Source organism: Parasteatoda tepidariorum, chromosome 2, assembly GCF_982258835.1.
Source record: "Parasteatoda tepidariorum strain Cologne lab strain chromosome 2, Ptep-v5.0, whole genome shotgun sequence".
In the NCBI taxonomy this organism is placed as follows: domain Eukaryota; kingdom Metazoa; phylum Arthropoda; class Arachnida; order Araneae; family Theridiidae; genus Parasteatoda; species Parasteatoda tepidariorum.
The window spans coordinates 111610365-111636428 of record NC_141756.1 but is presented as its reverse complement, the minus strand read 5'-3'; the positions used below and the strand labels follow the sequence as shown (position 1 = coordinate 111636428).

Sequence of the window (26064 nt, the reverse complement as noted above, 5' to 3'; positions counted from 1 at the left end):
AACGTTACGTAGAAAAATGGTTATCGGTATACATGTTAAGTTTAAGCATATTTCTATTTTTTCCTTTTATTTTATTATAGGAGAAATTGTATATATCGTAGGCTTATGAAATAATCCATTTTCTATAAACATCCGTCATTTTGTAATAAATAGAAAAGTTCACAGGATTTAATAAGCCGTTTCTTTCCGGCCTATTGCTGTTTACCCTTTTTTTAACATTAACATTAAGGTTGATTGGGAAACATATCAGTCATTGGTCAATTAGCCTGATTTATTTCAGACAATTTGCCCAGAGTATTGAAGGCTAATTTTATGACCTATGTTAACCAGCTGACCCAATTCTGAGCTTACCACTATCAATGTTCAACTTCTTAGAATTGTAATTTTGACCCAACTCAGAAGACTGATGAATAAGAAATGGTGAGGAAAACCACGAAAACCTCAAACGGTTTTCCCGACGGCAAGTGGATTCTAACTCATGATCACACGTCAGCATTATAATCGGTGCGAGTCGAAGCGGAATTCGTATGTACCAGCCACCGCTGTTATTTGAACCTGGGTCACCTCACTGGGTCGCATGCTCCATTAACTGAGACACCGCAGCTCAGGGAAAGTTAATTGGTAAAGATTTACTGGAATGAGTCTAAGCACATTCAGTCTGAGTGAATAATTCTTAGCACATTTCTTTACTAGCCTAGGTAGATTGTAATAAGCATAAAAATTATCGTGTAGATTAGAAAGTACCGAAGATTGTGGCATAGTGCTAGGAGCAGATTTTTTCAGTTTATGACATGTATTTCTAATGGATCCTTCATGATGTTTAATTCTTTCAGCGGTAGTGATGGATGTCCAAGAGGATGGATGTCCGGAGGAGGACCCCATCCTTATACCACCTCCCCTTCCTCATCGGACTCACGCACAACTTACTCAAGAAGAGAAGAAATTTCTTCTATCGGTCGAAAGAGGAGATCTCGCCACTGTCAGAAGGTGAGTCCCGATGCTTTTTCTTACCTAAGATGTCGATTACGATGATTTTAAACTACATTTATCGATATTAGTTGCAATGCATTATTACAATCGAAATGGTCACAGGATGTTCCGTAATGACCATCCTTAATTTATTCTTAATAATAGTACTTTTTTATATAATGTTTATCTAATGCCCACCTGGAGGATGACCTTTCGTCATACAGGCATCTGAAGGGCAGATTTGTTGGCCACTCTTTCAGGGACACCCTATTAGGTATGCCTACGTTGCTCCCACAGTAAGGACAGATAGCACAGAGAAGGAAAGAACATCCATGCCTTGCCCGGGAAGGTGACTCTAACTCATGATCAGTCTACCACTAAGGATATTTTAAGACAGCACTGTGGTCAGTGCGAGCTGGATGCTGAATTTGTATCGACCAGCCACCGCTGGGACTCGAACCCGGTTCATTGGGAAGCGAATGCTGTATCCCACTGATCCACCAATAATTATATTCTTGCTAAAAATGAGATTTCCCCACCGTAAGAGGTTTCTAGGTCAACAATCTTCATAATAATAATAATTGGTACTCTTTCCCGCCCAATACTGAGCTCATGGGAAGTCATCACATTAGAGTTCCTAAGATGGAACCCAACGTTCTCTAGAGACACGCACGGTCGAAGGACTTGACAATGTCCCTGACCTCACGATTATTAGCAAACTCAAAATAATGCAAAACACAAAAAAAAAGTTTAAAACAAAACGTAATTCGAGTTGTAAAATTCGAGTGGAAAATATCAAATAACCATGAACAGTAATGGAATGTAAAAACATAAAATAAAAATCTTTACAGAAAGGAAAACCATCACATCACAACTAAAACTGAGTAAAAAATCAATAACAAGAGATAATTGGCAAAAGTTACTTAGTAAAATGCAGCCTCGTTTCATTAAAAGTGAAGAGTTATGTTAAAGCAATAGTTGAAAATTAAACTCATCGGTGAAAACGTCGAAAGTTAAAATTGGAAAAAAAAAAAGTTGAACGAGGTTTTAAAAGTATGTTGTTACCCGTATGAATAGTATAGGTTTCATCATCAGGGTTAAGATCGTCTTCCAAAGTTTCCTTTGCCTAGTTTTTTAATAATTCTTTTTTGTAGCAGTGCTAATTCAAAGGCTTTCGTTTTTATTATGCTCAAAGTGTTGATCACGAAGTGTTTCCTACCTAAGACAGTAGAGAATAAATAGTGAGTGTCAATTATGATGATCATAAGATAGTAAATATTTGGATCGGTGGATGAGTCGTTCGAATTCAAAACAAACCTTGGTTATAGGGGGTTAATTAATAAACCACAACAGTTTCCTTACATCACTGCTGTTCTGTTAATTTTTGGTTCTCGAGTTGTTAACGCATGAGGATATTAAACCTCATATAACATTGTAAACTACAGTCCCTGGCCTAATTATTAGACGTATTATTAGATTCTATGTAAAATATTAATCATACAGCTTTTTTTGCGCGACTGAAACTCGTCTGCACTTGCTTACGTTAGTGTATCTATTGGTTAAATTCGACAATTAGATAAATTAGACGATATATTATATAAATATAGAATATTTATTATATCAGGTATTATATTATTATATTATAATAATTAGACCAAATTATGAGACGCACTGTACTTTCTTAATAATTATTACATGATTTGCACGAGTTTGTATTTTATCTCATTTATATTTAAACATAATGGGTTTTTATTCAGGAGATTTTTATATACTTCCTATTTGTATTTATTTTTAACATATTGCATTACAATGTTAACCAATGGATACAAGAACGTAAACAAGTGCAAACCGGTCTCATCCCAGTAAAAACAATAAAGTTGTATGGTATTATCTGATAACTAAAATTTTACATCGAATCTTGTAGTGCGTCTAGTAATTGTTACAGTTTTTAAGCAGTTTTTAAGAACAGGAATAATGCAAAATGGTTTGTTGATTGCATTGAAATAATTGTAATTTCTGAAATATTTGACTCGCTTGGCAAATTTTATTTCAATGACATTAGTAATCAAAAATTTAAAATATAAGAAAGAAGAGAATTCAGGGAAACCTAAGAGTAAATCATGCAGCTTTAAATAGTGAAATTTTACATTCACAATATAAAAAATATATGAGTGAGAAATAATCCTGTCATAATTTCACTGTTATTTGATATTTTGAAAAAGTCTCTTCAGGCTTTCTCTTAATGAACAATCAAACCAACGTAAATGAAGAACGAATAAAAACACAAATTCTGCCATTTCAGTTTTTTTAATGCTTTATTCTCCCAGTTTTTGCCTTATTCATTCCTAGCTCACGAAACACCCTTTCTTTATGTTTGATCTTAATGGTTCAAACCATAAAGATTTAAATATTGAAATTTTACAATCAAAATATAAAAATACAAACAAATTATAGAAAGAGATGAGAAATAATCCAAACACTGTCATTTGATATTTTGAAAAAGTATCTTCGAGTTTTCTCTTAACGATTAATCCAACCAACCTGAATGAAAAGCAAATAAAGACATAAATTCTTCCTTTTGGTTTTTTATTTATGCTTTATTCCTGATATTTTTGCTTTATTCATTCGTAGCTCAAGATATACCCTTTCTTTGCGTTTAATCTTAATGGCTAATGCTTTACTTGAATTCAGTGTTGTAGTGGTAACAAAAGTTTTACCGGAATGCAAATCACCGCACAGGGGTCGGGTAGGGTAAAATTTTCACAATTTTTTCTTCCACTTAGGCATTCTTATTTTTAATTTCTTGCAGACTTTTTTCTCACAATTTAAAGAAAATAAAGAATTCTAAACATTTTCATATCCACTTATTGATTCCACGACATTTATTTTCATTTTATTTTCCTTTGTAAAAATCAGTTTCAAATATTATATGAGCTTGCAGATTATTATTATATATTAATACATTGAACTGCTTAAAACAATTCAAGAAGTTTCCATACTGAGTAATTGTTTTCCTCTTTATCGAGAAGATTCCTTGAAACATCTAAAAAGGGAATATACTTTCGTTTACTATAATTTAAATATAAAAATGTAATATTAATCTATGTCTACAATATCAATCAATTAATCGTCCTAATATACCACTATTGCTCCCTTATTTGCTACGTTAGTGAAGATTGCATATATATATATATAACGTCGTTGCCGAGAGGAAGGATAAAAGCAGGTCTTAGGAAGAGGATACGAAATATATTTATTAATTATTAGACTGAGAACAGCTATCAAAGTGGACACGAAATCGTTGTGCTCCTCAATAAAAGTTAGGGAAAATCTTTCAAAGTAAATACGTAAAATGTTTCATTTTAGGGAATAAGGGAAAAATTAGTAATCGTTATTGGTTTGTTAAAAGGGTCCAGGGAAAAAGTCTTTTTCACGACTAGTTAGAGGGCTAATCACCAGAATGATAATTAATGCATACTTGAAATAAAAATAGATTAAAACACAGGATGTGAATTTTTAAGTGTGAAAAAGAGCGTTTCGTTTTGAATAATAAATTCAGGAAAAGTTTTTACAGAAAAGACATAACATAAAAAGATTAGTTGAAGCTTTTTATGTGACACACACACACGCACACACACATATATGAATATATATATATACCGTTGTATCCCTTTACATGATGTTAATGGGCTATGGAAACTTACTCTATGAACTTTTTCCTATACTTTAAATTACTTTAGTTGTAAAAACAGAAAATTGGCCATGAAGGGTTTCTGCCGCGACATGGCGTCCTCATAAACTTCCACTAAATAATATGTTTAGTTCATATGCCAACTACGTAATAGAAGCGATGACGGGAATGGATTCTTGTGTTTGTTTGGAAGGGGGGGGGTGGGAAATGGGCGATGAGTGAGAAGACCCTGATTGTTTCTCTCAAAACAGCGGAAATAGCCAAAACCTCGTTAAAAGAAACATTTGTTATGGCTTCATCGCTTCGCTACTCCAGACTCCGCAACAATAGAAGGTAAACTTTCTTTCCTTCCAACTCCGCACTTCATTCGATTGCTACATTTTCTACCCCATTCAACTAATTTTTATTATTTAAGTGAAACTTTTGATTGTTGATTATGCTTCACGGAAACTGATTTAACTCAATTTGCTTTCAGTAGTTTAACTGTAAACCACAGATTATCTTTGAGTGACAGAATAATATTAAAGGAAATATCGATACGTATTGAAAGAAAGTATCGGTACTTTATAGTATAATGTTTACTCACGTTTAATCAAAAGATAGTAACGATTAGTAATTCCAACACATCAAATTATATTTGATCCGACAATAATAGAAGGTAAACTCACTTTTTTCCAAATTTCGCACTTCAGTCTTTTACTGCATTTCCTCACCATTTAATTAATTTTTTATTATTTAAGGGAATCTTTTTATTATTGAGAGTAGGGCAATATTATGCTGCACAGAAGTTAGTTCCCCTACGGTTTGTCCATGGATAACTCTTTTATATCAAAGAAAATATCGATACCTGAAAGAAAGCATCGCTACATTTCAGTAGACTAGCCGCCTGCAGCGACCAGGTGATTCGCCTACACCAGTTGTCGGCAAAGTGCGGCTCCAGAGCCGCATGTGATTCTTTGGCTCCTTAAGTGCGGCTCTGGCACAAATATCCACGGATGGCGCAATAATATTTTCATTTAAAAAAAAAAATACTTGGTAAGAAAAAAATTGCTTCTTATTTTGATAAATTAAAATTCTTCTGTAAATCGAGAACATGCATAATTTTTTGTTTAAGTTAATAGATAGATAGGTAATTATAATTTTATATTGTTGTGAAAATACGTAACGGACATAGAGTTTAATTTTATTAGTTTTTGTAAACGTAAGCGCAAACCATGTACAAGTTACCGGCTGAAATTGTTCGTATGTTTTCGGCGTACTCCGGTGTGATACAAAGGTACCACAAGCATGCGCGCATACTTTTTTTAAAATAGTGGGGGTACAAATTGGCATCACAGACCTGCAGTGTGAACAGTTATGTCTTATCCACCGTGACTGCCGTTGTCCTGTCTTATTAAAAAGTTGCATTTTTCAATCTAGCTGCACATTTTACAGGTATTTTTATACGATTTTATTGCACCTGCTCTGTATGTTTGTGGTTCCGGTACAAAATTTTTCATCGATTTTTCGATAACTTCTATTTGTCCAAATGTTGGAAGTTTTCTGCCGATGCTTTGCATTGCAAGCAAATTTGGCTCCCATTTTTTTTTATTACATTGTTGTAATGTTCATATTTGGCTAATAAGTTTGTCGACCACTGGCCTACACGAACTCATAGATGAACTTTTCCACTATGTTTGCTATCTTCAATTGAGTTATGAAGTTTTCCACTATGTTTGCTATCTTCAATTGAGTTATGAACTTTTCCACTATGTTTGCTATCTTCAATTGAGTTATCTGCCTTATTAGGCAGCATCGCTCTGATTCTACGCCTTAGGTATTTTAGAAACAAACTAAAGCGATGGGGTAAAAATCATGCTCGTATTTTAGAAATTCCCTCTTTATATTTGTCTAAACGAACACTTCGTGGTTCCATATTCCATTCTCCGGCAGCATTCACATTTGCATTTTAGTTGATACATTTTCATAAAAAAAAATTTCGGGAGTTTTATTTTCAGAGTATTTAAATTTCTTCATAAGTGTTATTTGCTTTATTAACGCAAAACAAACACTGCTGTGAGTGTGGGTTTATAATGATACCTATCCTCTGTGACTCTCTAAATCCCAGCCTAAAAGACCAATAGACTTATCTATTTAATCTGAATAAATGGTGTTTTAAGTAACATCCGCTTCTGCAGAAAAAACACTATCACTGGACATCGTGTGTCTCGTATTTGCTTAGGCAAACTCCCTGAGAGTTAAAAAAAAACAAAGAAAGAGCACTCAAAATTCTGAATGTATGTGTTATTATTGGTTCTTTATTCTGCGTGTTATTATATTTTGATCAAAGAATAGGTAAAAGGAAGGTTTCTATAGGTACAAAGAAAGGTTTCTATAGGTGCAATTATTCAGCTCCCATTTCTTGAATAATTTCTTTTCTTAACCATTGAACGAGCTGCGCAGTATTCATGAAATATTTTATTAAATTTCACAGCATTTAATAGATAAAGCTGTTGAATTGACATTGCATGGAGAATGAAATCCTTTACAAAAAGTCCTTCACAAAAATTCTTTAAAACTGAAATTTTTGAGTCATTAGAAATTGAAATTATTGCAGCACACAAATGAAGGAAATATTTAAAAAAATTAAACTAAAGATTATTTCTATTAAATTGAATAGCACTAAACAATATGATTCACAGCAGTAAACTATATTAAATTTCATACTAAACTATATTAAATATTTTTCGTACAAAGAGAAGAAGAGTTTAATTTAAATAAAAATTTCAGATAAGAATAAAGACTATTAATTATTGTCTGAAATTATTCAAAATGTAGAGAAAACATGGGAAAAATTGCAGAATAATGAAAAAAGAGAAAAGGAAAATTATTTTTAATAAAATAATAAAAATCCGGAAAAAAATCTCTTTATCAGCTCACACGATTTTATCCGCAAAAAGGAGTGCTTTCTAATATTGTATCAATATAGCCAAAGCAAAATATATCAACACAATAGTGTGAGGAGCACTTAAAAAAATTATATATATATACTATCATATTATTAAATTCGATATTTTTGGTATTATAAAAACAAAAATACTGATACCAGTCGGTTTTATTGAACGATACCAACGAATCGAATTTTTTTTAACCTCACTACACACTCCCGATAATATCTCATTATTTGAATAAAAAGTTCGACTGACTGAAAAAAAATAGTCCATTCCGTCGCTTCCGTACAACTTTCCTTAAGTCTTAACATGGCACATTTGTAACTTAAGTTTAGAAACCATTTAAATAATACAGTTATATATATAAATTATTGTTTTTACCATTGTCCCATTGGTAAAAATGGTTGCAAAGTAATTTCCTCTTGGAGTTACATATTTTTAAATACGTCTTACGAAATACATAGGATACGAAATTTAACAACTTTAGCGAGAGAAAAGCCTTTTTCATTTATTATGGATTTTACTTGTTAGTTACCGAACAAAAACATACTTGCCTTCCTTATTATTTGAGTTTTTATTATAAATTTTTGACTATTAATGTCTGAGAGTAGTCGAAATCTGGAAAATGAGGTAACAATAGTTAAAGCGAGTGGTCGCTCTTGATGTTAATGTCAATTTTTTGGGTATTCAGCCAAGCCTCTGAAAGTTTTTAAGTAAACCGAAAATTTTTTGCACGCAATCATCAAATTCGTTTATCCAAAGATAATTTCAGACTAAAAATAATTATTTTTTCTATTTAATAAGAGTCGAAGAATTTTAAATTGTAATGCATACACATTTTTTTAAACCATGTACTCTTCAAAGTAGAAAAAAAGAAAATTCAAACGAAATTGATCAAATAGTTTTCGAGTTTCGAATAGCTTCTAAGCTGTTGATCAAATAGTAAAGAAAAATTAAACTTTCATTTTTCATTCATTCGACCCATTCCAAAAACTTTTTGACCATTATTGAATAAAGCAAAAAAATAATAAATAATAAGTAAAAATTAATCTTTTTTTTTGTATGAAATTATCTTGATTCTAGTAAACCAGATAAGCAAATTTTATCTTCGTAAGTTCTTTGATTCGCGTTTTCTAAGATATATAGAAATAACCCAAAATTTTCAACGTCTCTCTTGTCAAAATTTCTGGGCCTTCTGATAGCAACTTCACATATTTTGAAGGTCAAAAATCCAGCCAATAAAATTTGTGATTATTCTTTAAAATCAGAGAAACTGCGATTCTGTATTAATTATGTAACCTAATTAATAATCATCATAGTTGGCCAGACAGCCCAACGTGGGCCAATGCCTTCCTCTAACGATTTCTCCTTAACGACTTCCGCTTTATCTTTGATATCCGATTCTTTTCACTAATTGCAAGAAAATCAGATTCCACCGAATCAGCCCATCTCAACAGCAGCCTTCCCCGCTTTTTTGTTCCAGTGGGTCATAAAAAGCAGTAATATATTTTTATTGTATCATCACTCATTCGAATCACGTGAGCCATTCAATTCATTCTATTTATTTTTATGTATTTAATAACATCAGGTTGTTTATAAATCTTGCACAGTTCTAAATTAAATCTCCTTCTCCAGTTATTGTTTTCACTATCACAGCCAAGTATACTCTGCAAAATCCTTCTCTTAAATATCGCGATACAATTTTCCTTCAGTTTTGATTTTGTCAGAAGCATACGTCAAGAGTTTTGTAAATTAAGAACTTTGTTTTTCTGGAAAGAAACCTAGATATAATAAATCTTCTCAGCCCATAGACAGCTTTATTTGTCAGTTTTTTATTTCAGGAGACATTTTGTATGAAATAATAAATAATTGATTCTAAGTAAGTAAAACTCCTAACTGTTTCAAAGATATAAGCTATATCAAGATAGGGGTCTGGGACTCTTGTTTCTTGAAAATAACATTTACAGTCGGGCGTCTATTTAACGTACTTCTTTTTTTCCAATTTCTCTATTTTGCGATTTTTTATCGACTTTCTCTATTTTGCGAATATTTTGGAAATTTCTTTGTAAAATAACTTCCAAATAGCTAAGTGAATTTTCTACTTATTTCCATATTATACGAATTTTTCTTTGAGATTCACTTTCCCTATTTCTCAAAATATTTCAAACGTGTAAAAGCATTTTATGAGGGAAATGACCTTGAATTGATTTTCGCAGCCACTTAACTTTTAGAGAAAGCAGTAAAAACGCTTTCTCTTTTCGTTTGCATTTGAAACAAAAAAACTCAGACAAAACGGATTTTATCACTACCAGTTAAATTTAAGAACGCATGTGGTGTTGTATGTTTAAAGTTGCTTTTATAATAAATATGACAATAATTTTATACATAAATTTAGCTTTTTTTAGTTGAAAATGTATGTAGCATGATGGTGTAACACTGGATAATGTTTTGCTCTATTCTTGCTTTCCATGCAGATTTCTATTATGGTTATGATTTTAAAAAAATAAATAGTAGATTACAAGATAAAGGTGCACCAATTACTATTTTAATTGTGTCTAGTATTTATGAATTTCAAACCTGCTTTGTGTTTAAGTATTTCAAAAGATGATTTCCTATTTAACGAATTTTCTATATAACGAACTTAATATCGGAATTTAGCAACATCGTTAAATAGAGGATTGACTGTATTTTGTTTTCTCTACATTTATGACTAGCCCCATTTGTCTTTCAGCCACCTCAAGGGCAAGAAATGCCTCTTCCACAGCAGGAAAGGAACAAGCAATTACATCAATATAATCATCATCATATAACTTAATTAAGAGTTATTAGCACCAATTAATTAACATATTTGGGGTGAGGTCATCCCCTTGAACCACCAAGTTTAGCACTTGGTGAAAATTTGATTGTTCGAACAAAAGGTTATTCGGGAAGAAATTTTTTTTGTTTTTGTTTCCTGTACCCTTAAAAGTTCATTTTTTTTGTGTGTAATTAACACACAAGACTTTTTAAATGAAATTTAGAATATAATTGTATTTCTAATGTATCCCAGCTACGAAATAAGGTTGAATAGTATCGATTTAAATTTCCTGACTGAAATATCAGTATTCAATTCATTTTTGTTAGATATACTTAAGATGCGCAAATATTTTAATGAAATCCTGTTTCTGAACCCAATAGAATATAATTCAGAAATTCCTTGTTATAGCAAATATTCTCATGCTATTATCTGGCTAAAATGAGAAGGAAGTGACGTAAATTAAGTTTTATTTTTCCATAATAGAAGGTTTTAATCTAATCCCTGTTGCACTTGGAACATTATTGATCTTTTCCAGTAAATAACATAAAAGTAAAGGATGGCAGATAAATTTTTGTAGTTCAGAATTATTAGGTTTTTCTCAAAATGAAGTAGAATTTAAATTATTATGGTTAACATTCGCAGAAATTGAAATATTTAATTTTAAGAAGAATCAACGTGGCAACCTTATTAATTAAGTAACAGAAAGAAGTGTGCGAACGTTACCGTTTAAAAAGCAGAAGTCAGTTATTCTGTTGATTTGGAACAAGTGCTAAAATAACAAGGATGATTTGCTGAAGTGTCGAAAATCGTTTAATTTTTTAAAATACCAATATTATCCGTTATAAGCATACGTTGTTGTTTGTTAAAATACGATATTTACTGGAACAACAACAGCGTTTATGTACGTTTAAATTAGGACAATGTAATTTGTTTATTTTTCGATATCTAAAGAATCAAGTTAATCGAATAATCAATTCGTTATACTCCTTATTTTTTTCTCTCTCAGCTACTATGGTTTATCTAGTTTTTTCCCCACCATTATTTTTCCATTTTTCGTCGGCAACTTAACGTTTTCTATTTCGAATCATTTTTATTTCTTGTCATTCACGTCTGGAAAGTCTTGAAAATGGGCGTCTATTTTCGAGCGCTCGAAACATGTCAACTGTTATTTCCATTTTGTATATTCTGTTACTCTTACGATGATTTTTATTCCATTTTTGAAAGCGAATGAAATTTTTAATCAAGTAAAATCAACTAATTAGTTGATTTAATTAGCCACCAGTTCAAAATTAAATCTACTGAGTCCGGTATAAATTATTATTACAATTAAGGAAACTAACATATTGTCATTCACTTATTTTTCGATATTTAAAGAATCAAGTTAGTCAAACAATCAACTAATTTAGACTATTTACTTTCCGACATCTAAAGCAATATATTTATTCTATTAAGCAATGGGCAAGTCTGGTGATAGAATCTATTATGAATCAATTAAAACTCTGCGATACGAAGTTGTGAAACGAACTTGTGAAATTTAACGATAGGGAAATGGTTAATGTACCCATAATCTAGATAAAATGTTCTTCATTCCGTAATTTAAGGGATCACCCCCTTTTAATTTGCAGATTAGCTAAATAACGGGCACATTAACGGCCCTACCAGTTTGAATGGTAATATAAGTATTTTAACTTTTAGTAGCGGTAAGGTATAATTTATTTGGTTTTGAAGTGCCGTTTTAAATAACAAGAGCATCATCACGTTTAAATTAAAGCATGCAGCTGGTCGAATTGCTAGACTCACTAAAGATTCTATGTAAAATCATAATTATCAGGTGATGCTTTACAGCTTCATTGTTTCTACACGACTGGCACCGGTTTGCACTTGTTTACGCTCCTTCATCCATTGCTTCAATTAGGCAATATATAATAATAGGAGGCTTCGCCCCCTGCTCGCTGGAGCTCGCCAACCCCCGGAACTGCTTTCGCAGTTCATTTCGGATTGCTTCGCAATCCGATGCTCGCTTTGCTCGCTCATTGGATACGTTCTTAACGTCTAGCTTTTGTATACTTTTTTGAACACTGAAGTTCCGAAAACTTTTCACTGTAGAAAATTCTAACCTGTGCATTTCAATATTAATTTGAAATTGCAAACAGTTCACAAATTTTTCTTAATCACACTATTCTAAATTTCAGTTGTTGAGAAAAGTAACTGTTGTAAGTTTTGTTTTAAAGTCTTTCCCACCAGAGGACTAAGACCATGTGTTGTAAAGCAATGTGAAATAGTACTGAACGCCGGATGTAAGGCATCGGCTTCGATGAAGATAATTTTGTGAGAATTTTTTTTGATAATTCGGTGAGAATTCACCCGATTAGACATATGATGCTCACTACGTGCTCTTGCGCGCCGAAGCCTATCGATTAAAACGTATTAGCGTTTTATATAACATGGATTAGCCATATGATGCTCACTACGTGCTCTTGCGCGCCGAAGCCTATCAATTAAAAATGAAATGGTTTTATTGATACATACATACGTACGTATTAGCGTTTTATATAATAAGATAAATTCGACAATAGGATAGATTATACGATATATTATGTAAATAAGGAATATTGATTATATCAGGTATTATATTATAATAATTAGACCAAATTATTAGACGCACTGTTTTTTTTTTTAATAATGACATGTTTTGCAGGAGTTTATAGGCAATACTTTTATATTTCATACATGTAATGGGTTAAGACGCCCGGTGGCTGAGCGGTAGCGCTTCGCTCTGTCGTGCCACAGGTCCCTGGTTCGATCCTCGGGCCGGGCAAGGCTGACTCAGCCTTACATCCCTTCAGTGGATCGATAAATGAGTACCAAGCATGCTTGGGGTTCCGCGTTCAGATGAGCACCTGACCGGAACATCTGCTCCTGCACCCCAGAGCCCAAGGTCAAGAAAACTGAGATGGGCACAGTAGGCCTTGGCCCTCAAGGGCTGTCGCACCGCTGAGTTTAGTTTAGTTTAATGGGTTCTTATTGGACAGATTTTTTATGCACTTCCTACTTGTATTTATTTTTTACGTATTGCGTTACAATGTTTACCAATTGATACACGAATGTAAACAAGTGTAAACTGGTTTCAGTCACGTTAAAAACATTTAATATGCTGGTTTTAAATAAATTTACTTTAAACAAAATGTAGGGTGTCTTACTTCTTGTTCCTCGATCCCCTGGATACAAATTGTCACTATTTCGGTAATGGTACAATTTATAAACGGTCCCTGAAATCAAAATAAATTATAGATTAATACGTTACCCTCAACTATTTGATGATGCGCGAAAACTCTGTACGCTTTAAGGTTTTTAGAATCTTTAAGGGGTTTAGTAACAATTAAATAACTTTGATTACAGTAATATATATATATATATATATATATATATATATATATATATATATATATATATATATATATATATATATATATATATATATATATATATATATATATATATATATATATATATATATATATATATATATATATATATATATATATATATATATATATATATATATATATATATATATATATATATATATATATATATATATATAAAGTGACTACCCCTTGCTTTTAAGGGTCTCAAATCGGAATCCGTTAAGTACGGTAAGTTTATACTGCGAAATTACGATTAATGTTTCATTTCTTATCTTAATTATTTCGCGCATTTAAGATACGGGTCTTAAACAATTAACCTCTAGCCTTTAGGTCAAAGTTAATTATACTGATATTTTTAAGCTTACAGCTTAGACCTCAAGGTAACTTGTAAGAGATCTTGAGTTGTACGAACTTAAAATTAATCTAGATGAGCAAGATTGCATTAAAATTAGTATTGTGTCATTAACATTCGTATAGACAAACATCATTGCATTAAAATGAGTCTAGATGTGTGTAATAATTGAGTTTAGAATATCGCATATCCTGGCTTATAAGTCAAACTTTCAACCCCCCCCCCTCAAAAGAAAAAAAATTTTACGAAAACTAAGGGTTTGATTTATGTAAAGAATATAAAGTGAGACACTCGTTGATCGTACACTGTTAGAATTTTCATTCTAAAATTATCGTTAAATAACCGGCAATAGCCTGTCCATCCAATTAACCGTAAAGTTTACGGTTAAGAAATTTTTTGACCTTTATGTTTTTTTTTAACCATTTACAACTATCATGGTTTTAAAACGGCAAAAAAGAAATTTTACTAGACATTAGAGATAGTTCAGCAGCTTTACGGTGCTGCCATCTATGCGTGATTGAGATGAGAGTATCGTATTCTAATAGTCCAGGGTCACAAATTAGGACACAGGAAACTCTTTATGCGTTGAGGGAAATGGAGGGAATATTGTAATGTCAATGGTGGGGCTTGAATTCCTCTTCTGTAGGTCATGACATTGACAGATTAGCCCTCTCGTCTGTAATATGTACCCACCTGCAAGGAAGAAAGCGGCTTCGTTAAGTGGGCATAGTTGCTGCGATGAAATTTTGGTTGCTTAACCGTATTAGGTGAAAATATTTAATAAACGGTATTCTTTAACGTTAACAGTTTGAATACCATCTTATTTATGGTTATATGACTGTTTTATTTGAATAAGGTAAAATAGCATTTAAATAAATTGTCATTTAACAATTTTTTCCAAAATATTTCTAACAGTGTAAAATATCAATGAATTATAAGTAATGACTAGATATGAGTTTTCAATTTTTTCAATTAATCTCAATTTTCATTATTGCGTGAAAATTAGTCACGACTTGCATTGCTGCATTAAATTTTTGTTAAGCTTGTAAATTCGCATTAAATATAGCCTATATTTGCGTTGCGATATAGAAATATGTCTAAATTCGTTTTATTGCATTAAAATTAGTCTATATTTTCATTACTGAATTGAAATCAGTCTATATTTGCATCATCGTAATAATATTTGTCTATATTTACATTATCGTATTATAATTAGTCTATCTGTACATCACTGGGAAACAGTCGTTATTTTCATTAATAAATGTTTCTTTTAAATATTCATGCATGATAGTTAATAAAAGTATTTTTAAACTAAGTAAATTATGTAACAGATTTCTATTATAGTGTGGGGCTGTGTTAACCTGTCGGAAAGGCGTTCGCCCATGTCCAAGACGTCATGAGTTCGATGCCACGAGGTCGAACACTCCCCGTGTAGTAGATGGTGAATGGGGCACGTTAAATCTGTCGGGACACCAAGTCCTCCATGTTCCCACAACAAATTATACTTCTGTGGTTCAGGTCAAAATTGCGATCTGGGGATGTATGAATGGGTCTACCCTGTAAATAGATTGTGACGTAAGTGTGTGGCAGAAGTCGAATTCTTGCCCATAGATGGCGCCACAGGAAAACAAGAAGAGCCCCGTCTTAGCCTTAATGGCATACGACAACAACTATACAGTCTAAAAATTTTTCGTTCGAGAATGATTTCTACACAATTTATTACACACATCAAATAATTTTTAAAAGTTTTTTCTCTCTTTCATATTGTGAAATTTTTGAAGAAGAAAAACGCTAGTTCTGAACATCTCATATACCACAAGAGAGCCGCGATGGCTCAGGGGATAGAGCGTTCGCCTTGCAATGAGGTGAACCGTTTTCGAATCCACAGCGTTGTCTAGTCAGAGAGAATCCGCATCCGGCTTGCACCGACCACAATGCTGACGTGAAATATCCTCAGTGGTAGACGGATCATGTGTTGGAGTTCCCTTGCCGTCAAGCTGACCGTGGGAGGTTCTCGTGGTCTTCCCCTCCATGTACCGCAAATGCGGGTTAGTTCCACCAGAAAGTCTTCCACGCGGGAAAATTTCTCCCAATGCTTGATCCAGGAGTTCACTTGTCTTCTGGATTGGGTTCAAAATTACAAGACTACGGAGTTGAACATTGGTAGTCGTAAACCCAAAAACTGGGTCGGCTGTTGTAAAATTAAAAAAATAAAATATACCACAAGACATATGGGTGTCAACTTACTCCAAATTTCCTGAACGCGAAATTCTTTCTGTCTGTCATTTTTTTTAAGAATAAAATAAAGGGAAAAAATAACCTTTGTTGAAAGGAAGTGATTTGGGGGAAAGGGAGAAGGGAGGGAATGCCTATTAATGACCCACTGAGTTTAGGAGATTAGCAATCATTTCTCACGCGATTCTCTTCTATTGCCCCCCTCCCCCCACCTCGATCCGTACCGGCGTTCTTCTGGGTGTGACTAAAAAACAGGGTGAAAAGCTGGCACACACACCACACATTGATCTCATAACTCTTGGGTCTGCATTCTGACATAAGGTAAGGAACTAATTCCACTTTATTTTTAATAACGTTGACATTTGCTGCATTGATTACATATTGCTTGAATTCATTCTTTTAAAATTATTATTATTTCCTTAATATTACTTCTCCCCCCCATTTGATTACATAAAATGATGCATTAAATTTTGAATGTGATGTTATTTAATTTACTGCACAATGAAGGAAAATCTCTCAGAAACTCAGGTTCAACGTTATATCAAAATGCGATGCACATTTGTGCCGTGCAGTGGTGCACAGAGGGGTGGGGCAAAGGGAGCAACGGCCCCTGTTACCAATCTATAAAAGGCATCCAACCGACTACTAATGTTTTTTTTCTTCTTTTTTACAATATATAATTTTCGTTTGCATGTACATGAAAAACTATTTTTAAAAATCATATGCATTAGTATTTATATAAAAATAAATATTTTTTTAACGTTTTTAGGTGAATAGGAATGACAATTTCCTTTTGACACATATTCAACACCTTTTCGATATACCTATTTTTTTTTAGGAGAATCTAATCTATACATTTTCCAGGGGTCTGTCGAGACATTTTGTGAAAGGTCCCGTTTTTGTAAAATTGTGAAAAAACTATTCATAATGTGTGAATATAAAATATGCGTTAATTCACAGTCTTTCAACCAGGGTCCTGCTTTTGCGAATTTGTGCAAATAGGGTCCTGTTATTGCAAAAATTGTTAAAAACTTTTTCAAGAAGTTTTTAAATTGTAAATAGATACAAGATTCTGCTCAACAATTGCTGCTACTAAATTACAGATGCAACATACACATAATTGGTATTTAGCCTATACTGCTCAACACAGAATATTCATTTCGGACGAATGATGGAAACAAAATCACTCACATTTTTAATAATATCAATTGACATATTTTAAATAACACAACTTAGTAATGTATCACTTTTAATGTGCTACGCATTAAGTAAGCTTAAACAATTCTTAAATTTATAAGATTTTATTTAAAAAATTGCCAGAAATTAATTTTTATTTACATAATATTCTGTTAATTAATTTCATGAATAAATATAAATTGATCAGTTATTTATTTACAAAAAAATATATGGTTTGATATTAGTAAGTATGCGCTCATGATGTTTGTAAAAGTAGAAATATTTTCTTAGAATACTGCATTTAGAATTTAAACTAAGGGAAACTTAGTTTGTCTCGAACCATCTCTCCCCCCACCGGGAGAAGGGTTTATTCGATTAACAAAACAATAATGAAGATAAACAAATTTGTAAAGGGTCCGATTGAAATATAAATTATTTTGTGAAGGGTCCGTTTTTAAGAAATGATATTTCCTGAAAGGTCCGTTAACGGACTCTAATTTCTTCTAAACAGACCCCTGTTTACGCATCTCTGTCCTCCATCTCTCCCTCGTGTTTAAAAAGTTTGACAATATAGTTCAAAACAGCACACTAAGGTTGCCACAAATTTGAATGCAAAAAAAAATATTAGGCATACTTTAGACTATTTTCTTTTAACTAGTTATGTCCAGACAATGAGATAAAAATGACTAAAAACTTAAAAACTTTTAATTTTTTTTTTCCTAGTTAAAATTGTCTAAGCAACTAAAACAAGCAAAATGTGAAATATTAGTGTACAGAGCTAAAAAAAACTTTTTTTTGACGTACATAATGTTTCGATGTTAAAAACTTATCAGTCGAAAATATTGAATTTATTGAAATGTTTTGAATAATATTTGACTACTAACTGAAGTAATCTTAAACGTTTAAAAGGCACTTGATGAAAGGTTTCAAATATTATTTAAGAATTTGTAAAGTCTTAAGAATGATAAACAGGATTTACCTGACCGCGGGAGTTGTGCTATTGTATCATCTATTAGTTCAAATATTAACAAATGTTCTAAGGGTCGCTAATATTTTTATTTTACGATCTATTTTAAGAACTGCACTTAAAATTTATTTATAGAAGACCATAAAACCGATCGTCTTTAAGGTTTCTTTTCTTTTCTTTCTTCTTTTCTTCCACTATAACAGGAGAAATATTTTTATTATTCTTTTTTTTCTAATTAGAATAAATATTTTTATTTTATTCTAATTAGAAAAAAAAAGAATTGAAGTTCGTGACGTTATGGAGCATCGATGTATTTTAAATGTATCGGTGAAAAACCTGCGAAATAAAACCCTGCTATTCTTTAGAATATCACAAAATTTAAAATGCTTAGGATTAACAATATTTTCATTTTTTTATAAATTAAATAGAAAGAAGCGACGTGAAACTTCTTGAATCAGTCAATTCAAATCCGGATTAATATTTATTTGCCACTAGTAATATTCAATAAATAAATAAATAAATAGTTATTATAAAATTCTCCAATGCGCATAATATTTTCTCCAACTATCGGGATGGTAAATGAAATCATTCTTAAAGAGGCTTTTAATTTATTTTTAATTTGAGACATTTACTATTTTCTCTGCTTAAGTTTTCAGATATTTCTAATTTAAAGAAAAATTATTTCCTAAACTGGAATTCTTTGCATCTGGTATTTGTTGTCCACATTGCATGGAATTATTTTTCATTTTGCTTAAAATATTAATTTATTTTCTTAGCTTGGTTGCTGTTCTCGTGTTATATCAAAGTTTAAACAAAAACAATCTAAATTAGACACGCTTAAAATGAAGCAATAAATTATTATCGTTGTCTTAAGGGTTTGATTTTAAAATTTTATCTGAAATTTACTTCATTTAATTATTTGTTTTAAGGCAAGTTAATGAGAAAAATTATCCAAAATATCATGATTTGTAAATTATTGCAGTCTTTAGTGTTTCAAAGGGTGCCAATAATTCAATTTCTTGCAATTTTCAATTTTAAAATGAATTTATGAAAAAAGTAATAATCGACAAAATAAAGCAGCAGCCAAATTTATCATTAAAATGTAAAATTACATTTTTTAGTGAATTAAAAATTCTTTTCTCTCCTTAATAACAGAGCAGATGTTAGTCATATTCATCAAAATTATATGATTTGTTTTATTTTGTTGTTGCCCAAAAATTTATCATTTTAAATAAAGAAATTATTCAGATAAAAATTATTCACAAATCTTGGCAGATAAACTGTATTAATGACAATAAAATATTCTTACACAGGATTGCAATGAAAATACAACTTCTGCACCGATCACCATTTTTCGAGCTTTGAATATAATAAAGAATGATTAATTCTTAAGTGAGCAATGATTAATTAACTAGCGATTAATTAAATGATGAATAATTATTTAAATCCATTTTTAATTTATTTTTATTTTAACTTACTAAATCCATATTCCAGGATAAAGATGTAATGGATTCCAATTAAATGATGAATAATTAATTAAATCCATTTTTAATTTATTTTTATTTCAACTTACTAAATCCATTTTCCGGGATAAAGATGCAATTCAGGATTTCATCCATACGATTTTAGTAGCATTTTATTTTAATTGTCTATCAGGGTGCGTAGCGAATTCTTTGAACAAAAAATAAGCACCCTTTAAGTACTTTTTAAGCACGCAAAAATTGTTTTAAGCACTATATACATTAACAAAATGCAAAATAATTTTCGGAGACTTTAAATGATCATGATAAAATAACTAGTTTCTAACAAAAAACTCTTTTCTTGATTATATTAGCCATTATAAAATGATCGAGAGATTTTTCGGTTCGATATCAGAGGGTAGAAAATAAAGTCTGGAATTGAGAATATCTTGCAAAATGCAGCAGAGTTGCACATGAGAGTGCAATTACCGAACCCAGCTCAGCAGACGCACATACAGACTCGCACGTGTTTCACCAAACATGTAAAATGACTGGCGCTTTCATACGCTATGGACTGATGGTACATCGAAATAGATTGTGGTTCAATGAATTGTGAATTGAACAGAACAATGTGAAAAGCACGCTTTTGCACAATACTTGGCGAAAATCGACATGGTAGAGAAAAAAAATCTCAGTTTCGAAAAGGGAAAATTAAGCACTTTTTAAAACTACGCAATGAAAAAAGCACCTTAAAGGGCTTTTAAATAACGAAAAATCGAAAATAAGTACCTTTAAGCACTTTTTAAAAACGTTACGCACCATGTCTATTTATGCAATAAATTAGGGCATTAGTTAGTTTTACAATTAACTAGTGACATTGTGTTAAATTACAAATATTGAGAAACATGCTCATTACTTGAAACTCAGGCTCGACGATTTTTTCAATCTTGTTATTTGCAATCAGAATATCTTGAAATATTTATAATTGCAAAAAATCACAGGTCACCCTTTTTTAAAATAAAAAATATGATTCCTTTGAAATTGGTTCTAATCACCAGTTAGTGTCAACTGTGTTTACTCCATAACAGAATCAATTCTGAAAATTATTTTAATACCTTTTTTCTTTAAAAAAAATAAGACAGCTAATGTTAGATGCTAATATTAATACAAAAAGTTTTATTGCTGAAAAAAACGGAAAAATAGGATGAGAATAAAGTTACTGGAGAACCTATGAGAACCATAACCATGAAGTGACTTTGGAAAAATATAAATATTTTCATGTAAACACGTGAAAACAAAAATATAGCAACGCATTAATTCTTTTTAAAAACTTATTATGTGGTACATACGCTAATCAGCATAACATCGCAATTTTGTTTCTCTTAGGCATTATTGCGTGTTATTGGCGAAATAATTTCCATTCAATCAATCTTTTTACATCCAATTTGTTATATTCGAAAATAACTCTATGTAAAAAAAAACATATTAAAAGAAGCAAAGGATTTCCGGAAAGTGTTTTCTTACCAGGGGGTTCATGGATGTTATAGGCTACTCAATATCATGACCAACGGCATGATTGTGGCAATTTAGTCAACATAGCGCCATCTTTATTTTCAAGTCAGCTAGTACCCGACGATTTGGAACCCGGAGTCTATGTCTACTTCTTTCACAATGACAGTTCAGTGAGCCGCGGTCGCCTTCCAATGATGTAACCCGTGTTCGAATCACAGACGTGGCGGGTTGGTACGAGTTCTGCTCTCTGCTCGCACTGACAAAATGGGGTACTGACGTAAAACATCCTCGGTGGTAGACAGATCACGAGTTATAATACCCGGGCTAATAGTGGGAGGTTTTCCTTTCCATGCAACGCAAATGTGGATTGTTTCATACAAAAGTCCCCCTCAAATGCTAGTTTGACCTAATGGATGATCCAGGAGTTCCTTTGTCTTCTCGGTTGGGTTCAAAATTATAAAGTTCATAACATTATCAGTCGTAAATTGAGAATTGGGTCGGCAGTTTCAACGCCAGTTCTAAAACAAAATAAAATAAAATGACAGTTTAGTTTTTTACTACAGAGCCATCGCGTTCACAAATATGAATAATATATGATAATACATGAATAACGTAAATAAGAATAACATATGAATAATAGACAAGAAAATGAAGAATTCTATGAAGAATGGGACTGAGATGGACATTAGAACAGGAAAGGAAATCATGACTAAATTTTATCAGCCATTATGACTTTAAGTCATTATGCAAATTTTTATTAATGTCTGATGACTCAGTAAAATTTGCATTATGACTAATGACAATAGTTTTTTGTCTCTGCTAGTTTTTGACTGACTTAAATTTTGTTCCCCCATTTAGAAACATTTTGACTCATTAATCCATTAGTCAATATTTTAACTTAATGATTTAATTTTGAATTAATATATAGAATACTCTGTTGGTTGAAAATGGTCGAAATGGTAAGGTTGATTGAAAAATAAGAGCTTTTTTTAGTCATTGGTTTAATCACCAAAGAGATTTGGTGCAAATAAATGTTCTTGTAATTCTTTAGAAACTTGTTGAACTACACCGATACAAGCTTGAATGTCAACTGCGTCGATCCACTGGGTCGTTCAGCCCTCCTCATGGCCATCGACAACGAAAACCTGGAGATGGTGGAGTTGCTGCTCGACAGGGGGGTCGACACCAAAGATGCTCTACTCCATGCCATCAACGAGGAATATGTCGAAGCTGTCGAAGTACTGTTGGAACATGAGGAGGCAAAACACACACCTGGACAACCTTACGTAAGAACCCTTCCAACACAATGCATGACAATAAAAAAAATTTTTTTTAAAAGATCCATATTATATATATATAAGTTCAAAATGAAGATAAAACAAAGGAAAATAATAGGCATATGCAAAAGGGGGGGGGGAAATAATAATGAAAAAAATAACAAACAAACTCTCTCTTTTTTGCGGATATAATCGTGTGGGCTGATGAAAAGATTATATCTTTTATTTTCCGGTTTTTTTTAAAAAATTTCATCCTCTTTTTTTTTTTTAATCAGTTGTTTGTTATTTTTTGTTATTTTATCTGTGTATTAATTGTTTAAATGAGACGATATATTATAAAAATATGGAATATTTATTATATCGGTATATTATAATAATTCGACCAAATTATCACACGCACTGTAGCGTCTTAATAATTACGTGTTTTACACGAATTTATATGCAATACTTTTATATTTAAACACATGGGTTTTTATTCAGGAGATTTTTTATGTACTTCCTATTAGTATTTATTTTTAATGTGTTGCTCTAAATTATGAACCAATTGATACACGTACGTAAACAAACGCAAATCGGTTTCAGCCACGTAACATTAATAAAACTGTGTAACATCACCTGATGATTAAGATTTTACATAAAATCTCAATAAATTAAATAATCTGTGTTTAAGTTGCCAAAGGATTGTATATATATATATATATATATATATATATATATATATATATATATATATATATATATATATATATATATATATATTGCTGCTGCTGCACTATTTAAAATCAGAAAATGCAGAAATAGTTAGCATCTATAGTTAACACATTTTCTCTAAAAATGCGGCTATGTGAAGAAGTTAAATTTTAGATTTCATCGTTAAATCTTTCTTTTAAAAACTAATAACAATTTTTGTTTTGGCTCCTATCCAGCTTTTTCTTTTTCAAAAACGTTTTTATTTAGACGTGGCAATTAAGAGATTTTCAACTTTTGAGGTAGATTTCAGTTTATGCGTTATGGTTTCGATCAAGATATTTTTTAAAAACTTTTATTTTTATAAACGTTTTTATTATGACGCGGCAATTAAGATGGTTTTAGTCTTCACTTCTTCCTGAAAATACGGTAATTTTAAAACTGAAATGTTTAGTTTTGAAATTTTTTTTCAAAAATTAAGATCTAATTTTATTTTTTCTGTTTTTCTTTTGTATACGATCATTGTTTTTCACAGGAGTTTTTTTTTAATAGCGCTGCTTTTACAAAAGCATTTATTATAGACATTTCCTTTTTTAATGTTTTATGGATCATTTTTTTCTGGAAAATATTATTTTTGCATTCAAGTTGTTTTAAGAATGAAGTGGGTATATTTTTTTTAACTTTACAACTTCATTTTTTTATTGTAAATATTTCTAATTATATTAATATCTTAATCATAAGTAATATTTCTATTAATGATTTTTCCTTTTACTTAAAATCATTAATACAGCGAAGGTTTGATTATTTTTCAATAATGATTAAACTCATTTCTGTGTAAAAAAAATAATGCTTATGAATGATTTTTTTTTAAAAAAAAAGCCATAGTTTACTTTGCTTAGTACATAGACATAGTTTATTTGCCACAGTGTCTTACACTTGAAGCAATGCGATAATTTTACAGTATATATATTATCTTGCCGTGAAGAATTATCCGGGCTTTAGAACAGACAAATAACTTAATTATTTTAAAGGTTATTAAACTTTTTCAAAAATCGCCAATTTGGCGACATTTTTCCATCTAAATGAAAATTATCAAAACCACTGCCTTATTAACAGTTTTTGCAAATTTTTATAAGCCCAGATAATGCAGCATTGGAATAAGTTCTTAAATATTAAAAAAATTAGACCTTAAGCGTTTTTCATTTTCACAAAAGTGTGGCTTTTTTCCAGTTTAATGTTTTGCATCATTTTCAAAATAAGCATAGACTTTAAATAAGCTAAACTTGACCTAACAGTTATAAGTAACAGTTGCAAATTCACAGCAGTTATAAAAAATAGCATGTAATTCTCAAAAAATCATTATTATGTGACTATTCATTCTCCAATATGGCTTAGATTTTAATACCATTTTGGTTTTAAATAAACCTTTCTAATTTTAATAACCGACTACTTAATACATTGTCGAATTCATCCACACTAGCCTCATAGATTGTCCACATTAGCCCCGAGGAGTGAGGTTAATGTTAACAAAAACAATCTGTTTTTTAGGAAAAAAAATAATTGTGAAAGTGTGAAACAACTTTCATTCCAAATAAAGACCAAAATGCAGAGAAATGTGTAAATTATTGCTTAAAAATATTTCAATAGTTAAAAATAATATTAAATATGATTTTTAACAAGTTTGTAAAAAATGTTTTACAAGTTCCCTTAGTTATAAATAGTTGTCTTGGTCCCACAGTGGACTGATAGTAAGGACGTAGTTCCCTGTAGTACACCGAAGTCCAAGCATCAGTGGCTGCGGTCAATAAGCGGGTGGGTGACCACTTTGATCAGGGACCACGGTATACGTTCTCGTTAAACTGTTGTACCGTAAAGTGCTCGACTTCGTACTTAGGTCATCAGGCTACCATAGCAGGGGAATTATCCCAATTGTAGAGGATCAAAATTGCGATGGCATCCATGTCTTCGGATCATCCTCAGGGATGTTTCCCAAACCGTCGCCAATAGCCCATTGTGCAGCTCTAGTGCGACGTAAATGAACTACAACAACAACAATTAACACCGACTCGGTAACATTTTCTTCATTTCCTGTTTTGACTCCAGACATTTCGATTGGTTCTTTTGTCTATGAAACTAAATTCTTTTCAGAGTTGGGAGTCAGTTGATTGGGAGGTGTCTGCCTTCACCCCAGACATCACACCCCTGGTGCTCGCTGCCCACCGAAACAACTACGAGATTATAAAGATCCTCCTGGACAGGGGTGCCACTCTCCCCATGCCTCACGATATACGATGTGCCTGCGGGGACTGTGTTCGTTCTTGCATCGAGGATTCCCTCAATCACTCCAGATCCAGGATCAACGCCTACCGTGCCCTCGCCTCTCCCAGTCTGGTTGCACTCTCCTCCAAAGATCCCATCCTGACGGCATTCGAACTCAGCAGCGATCTCAGGAGGTTGAGCTTCTTGGAACACGAATACAAATGCGAGTACCTGGTAAGATTCTCATTCATTTCAGGATGTTTTTCTTCTCATAACCGTTGTTGAACAGCCGACCCAACTTTTCGGGGTTTACGACTACTAATA

The 26064-nt window shown here is 31.8% G+C and overlaps 1 protein-coding gene across 1 annotated transcript in view; it reads left to right on the top strand.

Annotated features, from left to right (window-relative positions):
- LOC107445755 (transient receptor potential-gamma protein-like) overlaps nt 1-26064 on the top strand; it is a 108032-nt gene that overhangs the window by 26504 nt on the left and 55464 nt on the right. The window contains exons 2-4 of the mRNA XM_021145790.4: nt 834-987; nt 22569-22803; nt 25630-25974. Of these exons, the coding sequence (XP_021001449.2) occupies nt 842-987; nt 22569-22803; nt 25630-25974 (726 nt within the window). The 5' untranslated portion in view covers nt 834-841. The remainder of the gene's footprint in view (nt 1-833; nt 988-22568; nt 22804-25629; nt 25975-26064) is intronic.